Source organism: Ranitomeya variabilis, chromosome 6 (genome assembly GCF_051348905.1).
Source record: "Ranitomeya variabilis isolate aRanVar5 chromosome 6, aRanVar5.hap1, whole genome shotgun sequence".
Taxonomy (NCBI): Eukaryota; Metazoa; Chordata; class Amphibia; order Anura; family Dendrobatidae; genus Ranitomeya; species Ranitomeya variabilis.
In genome coordinates this window covers 91,118,175-91,137,423 of record NC_135237.1, presented here as the reverse complement: position 1 = coordinate 91,137,423, position 19,249 = coordinate 91,118,175, and the positions used below count along the sequence as shown (strand labels likewise).

The window sequence follows — 19,249 nt, the reverse complement described above, 5'->3', positions numbered from 1 at the left end:
TGTACGGCCAAAACAAGTAAAGAGGTTGTCCACCTTTGGAGACACATTTGTAAACATGCAGTTACTCGGTGCTATGACAATCAACTGCAATCGAGTGTCATTAACTATTTCATAACTACCAGTGGTCTATCACAGGCAGTCCAAGAGGCCGACGAAAATGGCGCTTTATGTCAATTTAATGTGCGTCCTTGGCGCACAATCAATTGAAATGTATTGCTGTGCAGAGACAAGCTCTCTGCACAGCAATACCAATGCCAGCCACCGGCAAATCACAGCCTGACATCAGTGTGCTGGCGCATGGCCGTAATGTCAAACTGCCGTAATGTCAAACTGCCGTAATGTCAAACTGCCGTGCCGGCACCCCGATGTCAGCTGCTGGTCTCCAATTGGCCGGCGGCTGGCACTGCTGTTGATAGAGCTGGTCTCTGCACAGCAATACATTTCAATTGAATGCGCGTCCAAGGACGCATTAAAGGATGGATTAAAATAAATAAATAAAAGACACTGCAAAAAGTCCCAAAAAGCCGTTTTAGCTCCTTAAAAAAATGCATGCCAAAAAAATAAGAATATCTATGAGAAAAGGAAAACAATTTATGTTGCCTTCTCAGTGGTCTTTTGTGGGCATAGAGGAAAAGAAAAAAGCAAAATCATTTGAATATCTGAACAAGAACATTTTATAAAAAGAGTACGGTAGTTAAAAGTGTATTTGTGGGGAAACAACAAAAATCTAAATTTGCCTGGTTGAGAGCAGGGCAAGTTGGTCAAGTCCTGAACTGGTGAAAAAAAAATTTGCACAGTTTGGCTGTTAGCTCATTTTTGTTCATTCAATCTGTAGTGGCTTCTGCAGAGTACGGACCAGTTCCCAGAGCTGATCTGCAGTCCTCTGCAGTGGGCACTACACAATGGATGGAGCTGTGCACCGCAGCTCTGCGCACTGCTCCGTTCTGACAACCCCTGTACCAAACCGCTAAATTAGTTAGGAGTACAGTGTGTCGGACCCCTTTCTGACCTGATAATTATGACGTATCCTAAGGGTACTGTCACACATTGGCACTTTGATCGCTACGACGGTACGATCCGTGACGTTCCAGCGATATCCATACGATATCGCTGTGTCTGACACGCAGCAGCGATCAGGGACCCTGCTGAGAATCGTACGTCGTAGCAGATCGTTTGGAACTTTCTTTCGTCGCTGGATCTCCCGCTGTCATCGTTGGATCGTTGTGTGTGACAGCGATCCAGCGATGCGTTCGCTTGTAACCAGGGTACGATTTACCAACGATCACGACCAGCGATACGACCTGGCCGTGATCGTTGGTAAGTGGTTGTGTGGTCGCTGGGGAGCTGTCACACAGTCAGCTCTCCAGCGACCAACGATGCCGAAGTCCCCGGGTAACCAGGGTAAACATCGGGTTACTAAGCGCAGGGCCGCGCTTAGTAACCCGATGTTTACCGTGGTTACCAGCGTAAAAGTAAAAAAAAACAAACAGTACATACTCACATTCCGGTGTCTGTCCCCCGGCGTTCTGCTTCTCTGCACTGTGAGCGCCGGCCGGCCGGAAAGCGAGCACAGCGGTGACGTCACCGCTGTGCTTTTCCGGCTGGCAGACACAGTGCAGAGAAGCAGAACGCCGGGGGACAGATACCGGAATGTGAGTATGTACTGTTTGTGTTTTTTTACGTTTACGCTGGTAACCACGGTAAACATCGGGTTACTAAGCGCGGCCCTGCGCTTAGTAACCCGATGTTTACCCTGGTTACCCGGGGACTTCGGCATCGTTGGTCGCTGGAGAGCTGACTGTGTGACAGCTCCCCAGCGACCACACAACCACTTACCAACGATCACGGCCAGGTCGTATCGCTGGTCGTGATCGTTGGTAAATCGTTATGTGTGACAGTACCCTAAAGGAAAGGTAATAAACCTGTGAACAGACAATTTGGCTAAACAATAGGATAAAAAAATAATCTTTAAATTATTCTACATACAAAAGGTGCTGGAAAAGCCATACTCTGGTTTCCATGCACTGTTTGGCTTAAATTTGCAGGCACAGGTTCCAAATCTATGAAAGAAATGCAGGCTTATTATAGCTTTCTATGGGTGTAGGGTTCACAGCAAAGGGTGTTGTGCATTTTAGACAATCCCTCTTGTTAGAAAGGTTCATAAAATAAGTTGATTAAAGGGCATCCCAAAATTCACAAGCTAAGGGTGGTTTCACACTTGCGTTTTTGTAAGCTGCGTTTTAGAGCTAAAAAACGCAAAAAAAACCATGCGTTTTTTTCCCTATACTTAACATTAAAAACGCATGCGTTTTTTGACGCGTGCGTTCATTTGCAGAAATGCAACCTGTAGTATTTTCTAGCGGCGTTTTTTTGCCACGAAAAAACGCATGCATTTTTTTGCGGCAAAAAAATGCATTGCTGTCTATGTAAACGAATGCGTTTTTAAGCACATGCGTTTGTTTGCGTTAAAAACGCATGCGTTTTTATAGAAAAAAAAACAGAAAACACACTGAAAAGCCACCCACCACCATCAAGGTGATAAAGGGATCCAAACCCTAACCCTAACTCTACCCCTAACCTCACCCCTAACCGTTTAATGAACATTTTCTGACAGTCATAGTGCCACGTATTTCAGTGCCACGTATCACGTATTTCAGTGCCACGTATCACGTATTTCAGTGCCACGTATTTTAGTGCCACGTATCACGTATTTCAGTGCCACGTATCACATATTTCAGTGCCACGTATTTTAGTGCCACGTATTTAAGTACCATGTATTTCAGTTGCACGTATTTCAGTGCCACGTATTTCAGTCACGTTTAGGGTTAGGGGTAGGGGTAGGGTTAGGGTTTTCTTGTGTTTTCCTGTGTTTTTCTATAAAAACGCATGCGTCTAAAAAACGCATGCGTTTTCATGCGTTTTTTCACACATGCGTTTTTTTAAAAAACGCATGCAGATAAAAACGCAAGTGTGAAACCAGCCTAAGAAAACAGCTGAAATTCATGGGACAACTGTCTTTCAAATGTTCATTTCTCCTGCTGGTGCCTACATGGAAAATTATGTACAGTCAAAATTCTTTATTAAAATCAATGGTGTGTCTGTGCAGCACATGGGTGTGCAGGGTACCCCACTAGGAACGAGGCAAGGATACAACTGTTAGGACATTGCCATTATGGGTTACAGATGGAACGCGGCTTTTATTTTACATCTTTTAGATCACAGTGACATTTCTAGAACTCCCTCATTGAGGTAGCACAGTACACTATTCATACATCTCAAATTATTAGCCAGAAAGTTATTGATCCATGAAATCTATCTACCGACAATGGTTCATACCTACCTGAAAATGGGGCTCTTTAAGTATTCCAACAAGTTCTTCAACATTTTTATCTTGGTGTGCCAATGGACTAATGTCTTCAAGAATTTCATGCACTAGTTCAACATTATTATCACCAACTGCTTCTAGCTTTGTGTCTTCTAGGCGTTCGTGTGCCTGCAGTACAAAAAGCAAGTAAAAGACTAAACACTACATAGAGAGTGCAATGGAGAGTTACCAGACATATCCGAGTGTGGAATGTATCAGAATGTACCAACCATATAAAACCAGAACTCACGGTGATAATCGCATCTTGGAGAGGTTACACCAAAAGACAAAAAACAACAGTACAAATGTCTCAACACATTACATATCCTTACTAACACCCCAGGATATAATTACATTATTTGACCTCTCAATTCGAGGAATCTGCATTTCAGACAATAAAAACCCTTTTCAAATGCCCTATTAAAGGATAGTAGAAGGGTTCCCACTATACCCCACAGAGTACCAGAGACTATCACTGAAGTACAAGTGACTGCAAGACATGGCCTGCGCTAGTATTACATGGACAGTCCCAATGGACCGCACGGGCTTCTAAAGCTGGACCCCTGGCTATCCGCTGTGGCTGGAATGGTCAATTGGATCGCCATGACACGATAACGGAGAACTGATGGGTTACTGTGGCAACCGAGAACCTGCTGAAGGCCCCTGTCAGTGCCATCTCAGTCCTCCTATGTAGCTCAGTCACAAGTGGAGCGCCATAGGAGAGAGATTCTCGCTACATACCGCCATACTTACTGCAGTACAAGTGCAAATGATCAAACAATCGCACATTCATACACGCATACATACACGCAAATAAAGCAATAAAATGTGTTCAAAACCTATGTATCACACATTGGAATACAAAAAAATATCAGTTCACGATGCAAAAAGCAATAGCTCAAAAAATAAGCCCCATCAACAGAAATATCAATAACAATGTGTGGCATAGGGCTTTGGAGATGCAAAGTTCTGAAATTTTTCTACATTGCTTAAATAGAAAAAAAAAGTGAAAGTTTGGTATTGTCGTAAATCACCTGCAGAATCCGGTTTTCCAGGTCATTTTTATGGCACATTGAACACCATAAAAACAACATTCGAAAACAAACGGTAGAATTTATTTTTTCCCTTGGTTTCAGCCAGTTGAAATTTTTGCCATGGTTTTCAATACATTATATTGCAAAACCAATGAGATCATTCAAAATGACAGCTTGTCTTGCAAAAATTAAGCCCTTGTAAGTTTATTATCAACAGAAAAAGAAAAAAAAGTGTGGGTTCTTGGAAGAAGGTGAGGAAAATGCAAAGTCCTAGGCTTTACACCACTCCCTAACCACAGGTACAGGGCTGGGTAGAGGCTGTAACTATGGACATGTACCCATATGTCATGGGCCAAGTGAGCTGTGAGCATTTGCTCCATCAGCCCCAGGGGGCACATAATAGATGCCAGTGTTATGAGCGAGCTGCTGTACAACCCTGATAATGAGGAATTCATCATAGTGAGCCCAAACACACAGATTATACAGTTCTGTATTATCAACCTCTGGGCCAACAACATGTGTGTATGAAACAGGAAAGATATATATCTTGGTACCACGTTAGCCAGTAGATAGAAAAATGTTTAGAATTGAGTGTACTCAGTGGCTGATACCTTTTAATGGCTAACTGAAAAGATGGTAAATTGCAAGTTTTCGAGACCGGTGAAGTGACCTGTGTAGCCTCGAAAGCTTGCAATTTGTTATCATCTTTTCAGTTAGCCATTAAAAAGGTATCAACCACTGAGGACTCTCAATTCTAAATATTTTCTATGTGTGTATGAAGCAATGCTCCGAGGGCCGTCAGAAGCGTAGACAAGTATCTACGGTATTTGAGAAGAAGGGCTTCAGAAGACACTATGTCCATGAGACACTGGAGACCTGTGTGCTTACACCATTAGTAGGGTAAGGAGAAGCACGTGTAGGAACAAAGTTTGGGTAAATTTGAGAACGACAGTTACCAGAAGAGCTGAATGTACCGGTCTCCAGAATCCATGAATGGAGCAGACACGCCATACTGGGAAATATATAACTCCCAAAAGGCAAAATGTTTAGTGAGCTTCCAGGAGATACGAGACGTGCCTTAGGTCCCAAACGCTAGAGAAAATAAATTTAGCTTTTCCAAATTAAAAATGTGCGGGAAATGACTAAAAACAGATGGGGTTTGGAGTTTTATTCCCACAAACACATGGCAATACCTATTGAGTTGTTAGATTCTGAAAAGAGTTTGTGGTGTCAGGGGACGTACGAACTACTGGCTTGCTAATCGTAATAAATCTCATTAAAGTAGATGGGAAAGTGATCAGCAAAAACACAAACAAAAAACACAGGTGAATCGGCAATAAGAGGCGAGGGGGAATTAAAAATTGGAATCTAGCTATTTTGCAAAAACATGTTGCAATTGAATAAAAAGATAAAAATAAACAAAAACATTTTTCTCATTAATAGTTTATTGTACGTATACCGAAGTCACCGCATTAAGGCTATGTGCACACGTAAGAAAAGAGGTGCAGAATTTTCTGCACAAAATCTGCATCTCCTGGCAGAATCCGCAGCTGCGTTTTTTAGTGCAGATTTTATTTCTATAATGGAGTGGTGCAGAACCGCTGCAGATCTGCACAAAAGAAGTGACATGCACTTCTTTGAAATCTGCAGCGTTTCTGCACAGATTTTTCTGCACCATGTGCACAGCTTCTTTTTTTTTCACATTGATTTACCGTATATACTCGAGTATAAGCCGACCCGAGTATAAGCCGACCCCCCTAATTTTGCCACAAAAAACTGGGAAAACTTATTGACTCGAGTATAAGCCTAGGGTGGAAAATGCAGCAGGTATCGGTGAATTTCAAAATTAGAAATAGATACTCCATACCATTCATTATGGCCCCATAGATGCTCCACATAAAGCTGTGCCACATATATAATGCTCTGCACCGTTGCCCCATAGCTGTGCCATATATATATAATGCTCTGCACCGTTGCCCCATAGCTGTGCCATATATATAATGCTCTGCACCGTTGCCCCATAGCTGTGCCATATATATAATGCTCTGCACCGTTGCCCCATAGCTGTGCCATATAGTGCTCTGCACCGTTGCCCCATAGCTGTGCCATATAGTGCTCTGCACCGTTGCCCCATAGCTGTGCCATATAGTGCTCTGCACCGTTGCCCCATAGCTGTGCCATATAGTGCTCTGCACCGTTGCCTCATAGCTGTGCCATATAGTGCTCTGCACCGTTGCCCCATAGCTGTGCCATACAGTGCTCTGCACTGTTGCCCCATAGCTGTGCCATATAGTGCTCTGCACTGTTGCCCCATAGCTGTGCCATATAGTGCTCTGCACCGTTGCCCCATAGCTGTGCCATATAGTGCTCTGCACTGTTGCCCCATAGCTGTGCCATATAGTGCTCTGCACCATTGCCCCATAGCTGTGCCATATAGTGCTCTGCACCATTGCCCCATAGCTGTGCCATATAGTGCTCTGCACCGTTGCCCCATAGCTGTGCCATATAGTGCTCTGCACCATTGCCCCATAGCTGTGCCATATAGTGCTCTGCACAGTTGCCCCATAGCTGTGCCATATAGTGCTCTGCACCGTTGCCCCATAGATACTCCACATAAATCTGTGCTGCTGCTGCTGCAATAAAAAAAAAAAAAAACACATACTCACCTGTCTTGCTTGCAGCTCCTCGGCGCCATCTTCCCGGCGTCTCTCCGCACTGACTGATCAGGCAGAGGGCGGCGCGCACACTATATGCATCATCGCGCCCTCTGACCTGAACAGTCAGTGCGGAGAGACGCCGGGAAGATGGCGCGACGCTCGGCGTGTGGAACGAGGACAGGTGAATATGCGATACTTACCTGCTCCCGGCGTCCCGCTCCTTCCCCCTGCCTGTCTTCGGTGCCGCAGCCTCTTTCTCTGTCAGCGGTCACCGGCACCGCTTCATTAGAGAAATGAATAGGCGGCTCCGCCCCTATGGGAGGTGGAGCAGCCTATTCATTTCTCTAATGAGCGGTCCCATGTGACCGCTCAGGGGAAGAGGCTGCGGCACCCGGAGACCGTGGGACGGGCAGGGGGAGCGCCAGGATCGCCGGGACTAGGTAAGTATATGACAGTGCTCACCCGCCGACCCCACCACCGATCATGACTCGAGTATAAGCCGAGAGGGGCACTTTCAGCCCAAAAATTTGGGCTGAAAATCTCGGCTTATACTCGAGTATATACGGTACATTGTACTGTAAATCACAGTGCAGTTCTGCAGCATTTCTGCTGCAGAAAAATCTGCTGCAGATCTGCACCAATTCTGCACTAAATCTGCATCGTGTGCACATACCCTTACTGGTTTACGCTTTGTATGTGAAATGCTTCCTACTACAGATTTGTGTGTGAAATGATTCAGCCTAGGAGGGCGATAATACAATGGGAACGCTTTGCCCACAGCAGGTGGTCTTCTTTTGCCTTGGACTAGAAAAATCTAAGTATTGTTGAGTCTTCTACAGTTTAGAGAGATTCTTCTCTGTATTATGTTTCATCTTACACAGGCGGCATTTTATATTCAGAAAAGAATTGGGAGAATCCACTCCGACTGCTCAATGCCAATTCTGTCCCCACAACATTTGTCGAGAAGCCCCCATTACACATGAAGTGGTCGGCTGATCCCTAAACAGTGTAATGGGTACGGGGGCCTTCACAGATACACGGTGCCGTACATTCACTATACATTCAGAGAAATCAGACAGAACAAAGCTGGATACTGTTACGGTACGCCAAGAAAGAGTAGAAGAAACTTTCTTTTGCCTGTGCTCAATGGATTTTTGCTTCTAAAGAGAAAAAGTTGCACGTAACAAAAACTTACACCCATTAACATTTTACCCCAAAGAGACTAAAAGCCGACATTTTATATTCTAGGCTGTGTGTGTACCTGTGCCTACAGGCCTAGTTGTTCAGCAAGAGGATTGACACCCAACAAGTTGGCATCTCGCACTGGAAAGATGCTTGGGATGGGCAGAAGTTAAAGGGGTTGTCTAGTCTAAAACTGCAAGTCTTGTGTATTGTTACACTGCACGCTGTGAGGGTCCTCCGGTACCGGAGTTGGGAACGGCAGTCATGTGACCACAAGTATGCAATATGCACATTACGGCTAGATAGGTGCGGCCCATCGCCTAGTACAAGTGTATTGAGTGAGGCCAGAAACAGTCTAATGGGAATGTGGCGGCAGAAAATCCTGTGATGTGAGGACTCAAGTCTGCAGACACAGAGAGAGACTGGAGACTTGGTGTCTTAGACTGGGCAACCTATTTAAAAAGCAAAACAAGACGACTGACCAATTGCGGAATACGTTACAACCGCAGTCAGCTTGAAAAATTGTGGTGCCATTATAAAAGGTATGTTCGCATAGAGGTTTTGGAGCAGAAACTCTCCGAATCCTCCTCAAAACCTTGGAGGTTCTGTTCTGAAAACATGGCAAAAAGACTACGTGTGCACAAAGCCCAACAAGGCTCTTTCTCTCCCCATCTGTTGGGTTTTATGCCCACTTATAGAAATAACTGTCCCTCTTATCTAAGCTTCATACCGACCGGCAGAATGGGCCGGGTACAGTGGTCCTGTGCCGCATGTCCACAGCTTCTCTCGCGCACTAGTCCCTGTATCCTATACAATTGTAAGCCCTATGGAAGCTTATTCTGAGATTACAGCTCCACTCTTAGAATTACTAAACTACAGAACTTTTTCTACATCATACTCACTTAGATACATATAATGACCACTGTGTTGTGTCACAGGTAATTGGAATCGCACAATGTGTAAACGCTATTATTACTAGACAAAATCGCTTACTGTCCCATCACACACAGTATGTATTACTCCCAGAGGAAAATCTAATGAGTCTGGAAATTGGGCTTCACTTCAGCATTAGATGCTTTAACTTAAAAGTCGCACAGGCAGAACACACAACTCTACTGCAAAATCTGCAGTTATTGAAGGTAAAGGGACGTGCTAAACATCTAGGCAAGGAACATGTGGCGTAACAAGTCCAACAATGGCCACACGGACTGGGAACGGAGATAAGTCAGGTATCAGGCTCCTATAAATATGATAAACTGCTGTCAAGCTCAACATCTGCAGCTCCTGCCAAGCAAAATCAGGAGATTAATAAAACTCAATTACATTTGCTGGAAAACGCACGCTCTAGAACGAAGGATACATGATTGTGTTTGATTTCATTCGCAGAAAAAGTCAAATTAATTGCAGGTCGTACGAAGACTTTTCTGAATAATAAACTGCTGGTGGGATATATAGCGCAAAGGAAAACAATTCTTAGGTATAAATGTTATATACATATACTAAAGAGATACGCACACGTTGTGTGGAAGTGAAAAATAAATCTATTATATATAATAGAGAGAAATGGTGATATATACACCTACCTATCTGTATATATAGCTCTATCTACACACAAACAAAAAACAACTTAAAATAAGTTGAAGACATATCTGAAGAGAATAAGATTCATTTTTATCCATTAGAAAGGACTAAAGGCTCCTAATAATTTACAGCAGGCAGAGGTCATTTGCCATTCGAATAGATGGCAGTCGGACACATTTATCCTTACGTCTATTGCACTAGAGCTCTGCAATCTTTCCATTGAACGTCCTCGAGTCCCAGTAACTGTCCACTGTAAAACGGTCTTATTGATTCACATTAAAATGTGGGAGCCGGAAGCTCTTGTGTGGAACCCGATGAAGCACATTCAGCGCGAAACGGCCGTCATCCAACATGTTCCACACAAGATAGTCCAGCTTCCACATATTAATGTGAATCAATTAAAGACATTTGTAAACGGGACGGTAAGTGCCACCCTTATACCTTTTTCTCATAGATATTGCTCGTATTATTTTTTCTGGGTAGGCGGCACCAGAGATCCCAGGGGCGGTATGTCCTGCCTTCCCTGTGAGGACTGACAGTTGGCAACAAGTGTATCAGCAGTGCGGATTACCTTGTTATTTTCACATGGTCACTGATTATATATATATCTGATATATAATTTTCTAAGGATCACTTCCATCTTTCTGTGTGTCCTTCTGTCTGTCTTTCTTTCGGTCACGGAAATTCCAAGTCGTTGATTGGTCACGGCAAAACAGCCACGACCAATCAGCGACAGGCACAGTCCAGCGGCAAAATGGCCGCTCCTTACTCCCCACAGTCAGCGCTCACACAGGGTTAATGGCAGCGTTAACGGACCACGTTATGTCGCGGTGTAACGCAGTCCGTTAACGCTGCTATTAACCCTGTGTGACCAACTTTTTACTATTGATGCTGCCTATGCAGCATCAATAGTAAAAAGATCTAATGTTAAAAATAATAATAATAAAAAAAATAGTTATATAATCACCGTCCGTCGGCCCCCCGGATCAGGAACAGGCCTTTCCCGATCCTCTCCGGTGACCGCTCCATGCATTGCGATCTCACGAGATGATGACGTAGCGGTCTCGCGAGACCGCTACGTCAACATCTCGCGAGACCACAATGCACTCTTGGGACCGGAGCACGCGAGGAGAGTCGGTAAAGGCCTCGTTTGGATCCGGGGGCCAACGGAGGGGGAGTATAGAACTATTTTTTATTTTAATTCTTTTTTTTTAAACAGGTATATGATGCCCACATTGCTATATATTACGTGGGCTGTGCAATATACTACGTGGGCTGTGCAATATACTACCTGGGCTGTGCAATATACTACGTGGGCTGAGCAATATACTACGTGGGCTGAGCAATATACTACGTGGGCTGAGCAATATACTACGTGGGCTGAGCAATATACTACGTGGGCTGAGCAATATACTACGTGGGCTGTGCAATATACTACGTGGGCTGTGCTATATACTACGTGGGCTGTGCTATATACTACGTGGGCTGTGCTATATACTACGTGGGCTGTGCTATATACTACGTGGGCTGTGCTATATACTACGTGGCTGTGCTATATACTACGTGGCTGTGCTATATACTACGTGGCTGTGCTACATACTACGTGGCTGTGCTACATACTACGTGGCTGTGCTACATACTACGTGGGCTGTGCTATATACTACGTGGCTGTGCTATATACTACGTGGCTGTGCTATATACTACGTGGCTGTGCTATATACTACGTGGCTGTGCTATATACTACGTGGCTGTGCTATATACACTACGTGGCTGTGCTATATACACTACGTGGCTGTGCTATATACTACGTGGCCGGCTGCGAACAATCAGCGAGAGGCGCAGTCCGGCCACGAATTGGTGCAGGATTTGAACCACGCTTCGCTAATTGGTCGTGCCCGGCCGGCCGAGTCTTGTGTATTCAATGTATTATTCTAAAATCTTCATAAATAAACTACATATATATTCTAGAATACCCGATGCATTAGAATTGGGCTGCCATCTAGTATTACATATACATACACGCACGCATGCACGCTTTCGGGTTAAATTTATGGAAAAAGTTCACATTGCATGAAAGTCGGGTATTTAAATAGAAGCAATGGCAATATCCTCATGTCAAACTATTTATTGAAACAAAAGCCAGCAACAGCGGTGATTATACCTCCTCAAAAAATGTCACTGACTTGATAACTTGTTATGTAGCTTTAAGCATCAATTACAGCTCGACAACAATGGCTCATTCTGTTCACATATTGTCTATAGAGGCATGGCCTTCCACTCTTCTCGAAGGGCGGCCCTCAGGTCAATGAGGCTCTGGGGTACAGAGTTACGAGCCTCTACAAGGCGACTCAGCTGATCCCATAGGTTTTCTATGGGATTGAGGTCTGGAGAAAGTGTATAACACTTCATTTGTGGTACGCCAGTCTCCAGCAGCCGTCCGTAATGATGCAACTTCAATGAGCTGGAGCATCATCATCCATGAAGATGAAATTAGGCCTGTGTTCATGCAGAGGCACTATGACTGGATTAATGACACTATTAAAGTAGTAGGAGCCTGTCCCTGTACCATTCACAAAGCGTAAGGCAGTTCTGTACTGACTAGAGGCACCTGCCAACACGAACATCACCAACACTAAAGGCTCGTTTGATGACAACAGTGGATGATGCATAGCACTCTCCTTCACGTCTCCAACCTTGTTGGCGGCCATGATTTCTGTTCAGCATGAATCGACTCCTCAGTGAACAGCACTGAGGCCCACTGGTCCCTCATCCAGCGTAGATGCTCCCTGGTCATGGAAGATGATGATGCCTGTGCCTGGTTGTTTGTCAGGTGCCCTTGCAGGTCGTCTTACATGCTGATGTTAACAGTTCCGAATGGTGTGACGTGACACTTGGGTGCCTCTCACCTCCCTTAAATGTGCCTGGAGTGGTATAGCATTCATCATCCGGTTCCAAAGGGCATTGATCACAATGAAGCTGTCATCTCTGTGGGATGTGGCTAAGGACATCCACTTCTCTGCCTGTGACTCTTTCAGTCTCTCTGTTGCAACATGTAATGTAGACTCTCTAAGCCCAGTGGCCACCAATTGTTAGGTGTCTTGATCTCATGATGTCAAAATGTGAATAGAATGATGAGGAGGACTGTTTAATACCAATTATATCTGAACCCCCGAAATTTATTGGGCATTTCATGGATCAAACACCTGTTGTGAATTTTGCATTAAGTTCCTTGTGAAAAAGGGAAACACTGAACAGTTGGACATGCGCATTCAAAAGTTTAACCTTTTCAGGTAAACTTAATGTGACTGACCCTAGAGTGCATTTTAGGTTCATCCTTAAATTTCACCTGAAAGCCAACTATCCCTAACATTTTGTGAGTAGGGTGTATGTGCATTATAGATAGGTAGATAGATCTATCTAACTCCACATACACACATATATACATAGTCATGGCCAAAGGTTTTTGCATCCTTCAAATTGTTCCAGAAAATGAAGTATTTCTCCCAAAAAATATTGTGTGTGTATTGAACAAAAAAAAAAAAAAAAATGATATCCAATATCTAACCCATATCTATCTATCATATACACATACATACACACACACACATATATATATTTCTTGCTTTCTATATTGACAAAGCCAGGTAGGACTGGGTTAAATTCTAGCATGTCAGGTCTTGATTAGATACACCTAACTAAGAACCAGGGCCTGTGGTCACTTGGTTTGTGTCAATCTGATGTATGTTGAGCAAAGCAGAGTGTGCTGCTGGTGAGTGACCAGCCAAAATGTCAGCTACAGATGGGGAGAGACATGCCAGGGTCTCTCTCTAAATGGAGACTGCAGAATAATGTGTGGAAGCTGCAGTCTATGCAGTGTTAACAGTGCCAGAGGCGAACACTTCTGTTCGATGATCGAACTCGGGCTGAAGGGAATAACGAGACTGGTGGTATCGTGCCTATTCTGGGTATGAAGTTTGCTCCGGGAGAAAGGACTAATCTATTCAGGTGAGTAAGCACTGACATATATATGCCCTGATAAATTAACTGTTTATTTGCTGTGATACCTTTGTGCCCAGAAGAGGCAATTTTTGTTTTTGAATCCCTTGGAGTTTTATGGAAGGAATAAAACTGCTCCTGTTTGGCACAAGCCATATTGCCTTATTTATTTTACTCATTTATATAGCGCCATTAATTCCACAGCACGTTACAGACACTATCGGCACTGTCCCGATTGGGGCTCACAATCTAGATTCCCTATCAGTCTGTCTTTGGACTGTGGGAGGAAATCGGAGTGCCCGGAGGAAACCCACGCAAACACGGGGAGAACATACTGACTCCTTGCAGATGTTGTCCTTGGTGGGATTTGAACCCAGGCGCACAGAGCTGTAAGGCTGCAGTACTAACCACTGAGCCACCGTGCTGCCTTGTATTATAATTTTATTTATTTTTGATGCATTAAAGCAGATCAGTCATCAAGTTTCACAGCACTACAAACTGAAAACACTGAAAATATCTTACACCTGATGAGAGTGGAGTACTGACAGTGAAAACCATGTCAGAATGGCTGTATAATTCTGATATGAACATTTTTTAAGGGAAAATGTCACCTAATCTAAGAGCCACATAAAGTAGAGAAAGAGACCCTAATCCCAGAGAAGTATCTCTTATAGGGCTGTATGTTATAGCTTTGATAATCTGCTGTTAACAGTGATTTTTTGTCACTAGAGGACTAGTTAACTAGTTAACCTGCTGGCATGTAGTCCTCCACATTCATAGGCTCTGTGTAACCACACCCCTCACAGCTGATTGGCAACTTTCTGTGTACACTGTGCATAGGCAGAAAGCTGCCTATCAGTGTGGGCGGAGCTACACAGAGCTCAGCATTCAGAGAACTGGAAGATCTGCAGTAGATAAAAGCGATTTTATGAAAACTGCAGCAAGCGACCCAGAAAGTGACACAACACTGGTATCAGGGTCTCTGTCTCTACATCATACTGCTGTTGGACGGGTAGCAAAATCTTGGGAGACATTTCCTTTAAGTTCAGCTAAAGCTGCTCATTTGAATACAGCAGGAAAACCTTCAAAAAAAGGATTATACAGTCATTCTGATGTCTAATGTGAATTTTCAAAGTAAGTAGGCCAGCTTCATAAGGTCTAAGAAATGCATTTAATAATGCATGCATGTCCTTTAGAGTGTTATTCCCATGTTAGCATCCACAGGACAGCTGATAACTTGCTGATTCCCACTTGCCCACTGAAATTGAGCCGTCTGTAGAAAACTCTCTCTGGCAGTACCATAGACAATGAATAAAGAATCTGTATGCCAAGAGGCCATTTCAGAGCCAAACTTTTTTGGCAGAATTCATGGGGGGCTTACACACACACACACACACACACACACACACACACACACACACACACACAATGGTGACATGTTAAGTATCAATTATAATATGCACAGAGTTGGTATCACCGATCTGTAAAACTCTCAAAATATAACCTAAAAATATATTAGGAAATGAAACTTCTGCATAACTTCAGCCACAATTGCTACTAGCTATGGAGAGATAAGTCACCAATGAAAGGGATTTAGATAAAGCATTACTGGCATGTTCTGGTGTTATAAATTACTGTATATCTGGCGGTAAACTTTAATGCACGGCCCATACAAGACAAATGTGGCTGAATATAACTATGGCCATATACACTCACCGGCCACTTTATTAGGTACACCATGCTAGTAACGGGTTGGACCCCCTTTTGCCTTCAGAACTGCCTCAATTCTTCGTGGCATAGATTCAACAAGGTGCTGGAAGCATTCCTCAGAGATTTTGGTCCATATTGACATGATGGCATCACACAGTTGCCGCAGATTTGTCGGCTGCACATCCCAAAGATGCTCCATACAAGGCAGGATGGATCCATGCTTTCATGTTGTTTACGCCAAATTCTGACCCTACCATCCGAATGTCGCAGCAGAAATCGAGACTCATCAGACCAAGCAACGTTTTTCCAATCTTCTGCTGTCCAATTTCGATGAGCTTGTACTAATTGTAGCCTCAGTTTCCTGTTCTTAGCTGAAAGGAGTGGTACCCGGTGTGGTCTTCTGCTGCTGTAGCCCATCTGCCTCAAAGTTCGACGCACTGTGCGTTCAGAGATGCTCTTAGGCCTACCTTGGTTGTAACGGGTGGCGATTTGAGTCACTGTTGCCTTTCTATCAGCTCGAACCAGTCTGCCCATTCTCCTCTGACCTCTGGCATCAACAAGGCATTTCCGCCCACAGAACTGCCGCTCACTGGATTTTTTTTCTTTTTCGGACCATTCTCAGTAAACCCTAGAGATGGTTGTGCGTGAAAATCCCAGTAGATCAGCAGTTTCTGAAATACTCAGACCAGCCCTTCTGGCACCAACAACCATGCCACGTTCAAAGGCACTCAAATCACCTTTCTTCCCCATACTGATGCTCGGTTTGAACTGCAGGAGATTGTCTTGACCATGTCTACATGCCTAAATGCACTGAGTTGCCGCCATGTGATTGGCTGATTAGAAATTAAGTGTTAACAAGAAGTTGGACAGGTGTACCTAATAAAGTGGCCGGTGAGTGTATTTCTGGTACCTTGATCACATTCCAAACCATAAAAATACCTTAGCAAGAGATCTTACAATGGGGTTTTCCATAATTCCTTTCAGGAATATAATATCGATTTCTTCTGCCCCTGTTGAGGAGGGTAGATCTGTCAACTTCTCTAGGACTTGCTGCATTGCTGTAAGGGGGGAAAAAAAATGGATAATTTTAGTTGCGGTTTTGTTTTATACCATAGTGACATGCTGCATTAATGCTTCGGCTTCACACAGTAGCTGTCAGATACGGATTAAGGGGCATGTCCACAGAAAATGGACTGGTTTAGATCAGGGGGTTTTAAATGTTAAATGTAGAACACATTTTTGAAAAAACTAAATTCACTTACATGTGTCAGCTTTAATTTGAGTCATGGATCAAAACCAGCCATGGAAATCTATGGGTCTGTGCAAACCCTTGACAGCAGAGGTGTCAAACTGCATTCCTCGAGGGCCGCCAACAGGTCAGGTTTTCAGGATTTCCTTGTATTGCACAGGTGAGAATTTAATCACCTGCACAGAATGATTCCAGCACCTTGTGGAATGCTAAGGAAATCCTGAAAACATGACCTGTTGGCGGCCCTCGAGGAATGCAGTTTGACACCTCTGCTTGACAGCACACAGATGCCAGCCGTGGACTGTCAGTTTTGAACATTGAGAAGCTTTATTTTTTGCATATGTGAAAATCACTGATCAAAAACTTGATGCTAAAAACAGACCAAATACTCATGAAAATCTGATCTAAAACACTGAAAATAGCTTCTTTTCTCCACACTCGAGAGAATTCACTGATGTCTGAATATAGTGGTTTTTGTTTGGGGTGTTTTTTTTTTTTTTTTTTAATAGAGTTGACCGGAAAACCGCAAAAAAAGCATCTATTAAGCATCCTATTAATAGAATGCAATCCGCAATTTTTGTGCACATGTTGCCTTTTTTTCCGCAAAAAACGCATCGCGGTAAAAAAACGCAGCATGTTCATTAATTCTGTGGATTTTACGCGGATTTCCCGCTATTTCATGAATTGGGAAGCTCCGGAAAAAAACACGAAAAATCTGCACAAAAAAACGCGAGAAAAACATGCAAAAACGCATGCGGATTTCCTGCAGAAAAAGTCCAGTTTTGTTCAGGAAATTTCTGCAAAGAATCCAGACATGTGCACATAGCCTAAAAGTCAAAAATATTGTATACAGAGAAACACTGTGGTGGATGTCGCCGTATGGAAAACACACACGGTACAAATAATTCACACATTTTATCACTATATATTACATATTCAGTGCTTTATTTTTGTACGCTGCCGATTTTACAGCTGAAATGATGCAGAACTGGTGTACATTTGCATTGAATAGTATATTTTGCAGTCGCAGCAACTTTTCTATAATGCTCCTACTCCAAAGTCTGCCTTATATGCATTTACATAGTCATGTTTTTCTAACCATATCAATAATAAAAAAAAAAAAATTTGAAGAGGAAAAAAAAAAAAGACAAAATGAAAAATAAATTATGTGGAGAATGTCTAAAACTGGATGAATGTCATAAAAGAAGCTGTCCTACCATCAGCCATCCTCACTCATATCAGGATACATGTTTTTGGTGGAGGCTGCAGGGATCCGGCGATGGGACACCATGTTATTAGTAAAAGAGCAGGATGTCATGTCACAAAGCAATACAAATAACATTTTACAGCCACTTTTTTCCTGTAAAACTCACAAGACTGCTACATTTGCTTTCATGAACTGATGACAACTTAAGAAAACTTTGTAATCTGATTAAGTGTATCAGAATTTGCTCAGTGAGAAACCAGGACGGGCGCGTCCTATGGAGAAATCGCCTTCTAACAGATTTAGCCGGCAGCGGAGTGTGGAAAGCGATGGACTCTAGAGTCAGTGATCACTAATTTCACAGAGGAAAGTACAGAGTCCAAATGCATAGCATTAAAAATACATTATCGTCATAAGTCCAGCATTGGAAAGCCGCTCAAAAGCTTAACCATGTCAATCACCTGCTGCTTCATACTGCCCTCTAGATATTGTTTATCCCTCAATAAACATTACTACGAGGGAACTGGTGTGAGACAAACTAACAAGCACAACACCAAAGTACAACATGCCCGAAATGGTCACATTTCTTAAAGGGAACCTGTCACCACGTTTTTGGAAGATGGGATAAAAATGGCGTTAAATAGGGGCAGAGGTGGGCGTTACATTAGTGTGTTTGTTATGCGTTTATTACCCACCTAAGTTGCCGAAATACCTTTGCAAAGTCTCCGTTTTCGCCTGTCAATCAGGCTGGTCTGGTCAAAAGGGTGTGTTGTCTTCCCCCAGATTTTGCGTAGTTTTCCGCTGGTGGCGTAGTGGTGTGCGCATGCCCAAGGTCCCGAATCCTCTGCCAGGGGATTTAAAAGAGCGCGCTGTTCGTTATTTCATTGGTGATCGGTGGGCGCGGCCATCTTCCTTTGGCCGCGCGTGCGCAGAAGCGGCGCTCTGCTGGCCGCGGCTTCAGGAAAATGGCCGCGGGATGCCGCGCGTGCGCAGATGGATATCGCGGCGGCCATTTTCCTGAAGCCGCGGCCAGCAGAGCGCCGCTTCTGCGCACGCGCGGCCAAAGGAAGATGGCCGCGCCCACCGATCACCAATGAAATAACGAACAGCGCGCTCTTTTAAATCCCCTGGCAGAGGATTCGGGACCTTGGGCATGCGCACACCACTACGCCACCAACGGAAAACTACGCAAAATCTGGGGGAAGACAACGCCCTTTTGACCAGACCAGCCTGATTGACAGGCGAAAACGGAGACTTTGCAAAGGTATTTCG

General features: G+C 43.8%; 1 protein-coding gene across 5 annotated transcripts in view; it reads right to left on the bottom strand.

The window, feature by feature from the left end:
- Positions 1-19,249, bottom strand: part of PALS2 (protein associated with LIN7 2, MAGUK p55 family member) — a 118,656-nt gene that overhangs the window by 52,027 nt on the left and 47,380 nt on the right. For 2 of the 5 annotated variants that reach the window (XM_077268780.1, XM_077268782.1), the window contains exons 2-3: positions 16,464-16,582; positions 3,341-3,493 (exon numbers count right to left, since the gene is read on the bottom strand). In XM_077268780.1, the coding sequence (XP_077124895.1) occupies positions 3,341-3,493; positions 16,464-16,580 (270 nt within the window). In that variant the 5' untranslated portion in view covers positions 16,581-16,582. Of the gene's footprint in view, positions 1-119; positions 260-3,340; positions 3,494-16,463; positions 16,583-19,249 lie in introns of those variants that run through there. The other 3 variants (XM_077268781.1, XM_077268783.1, XM_077268784.1) reach the window with 2 other exon arrangements.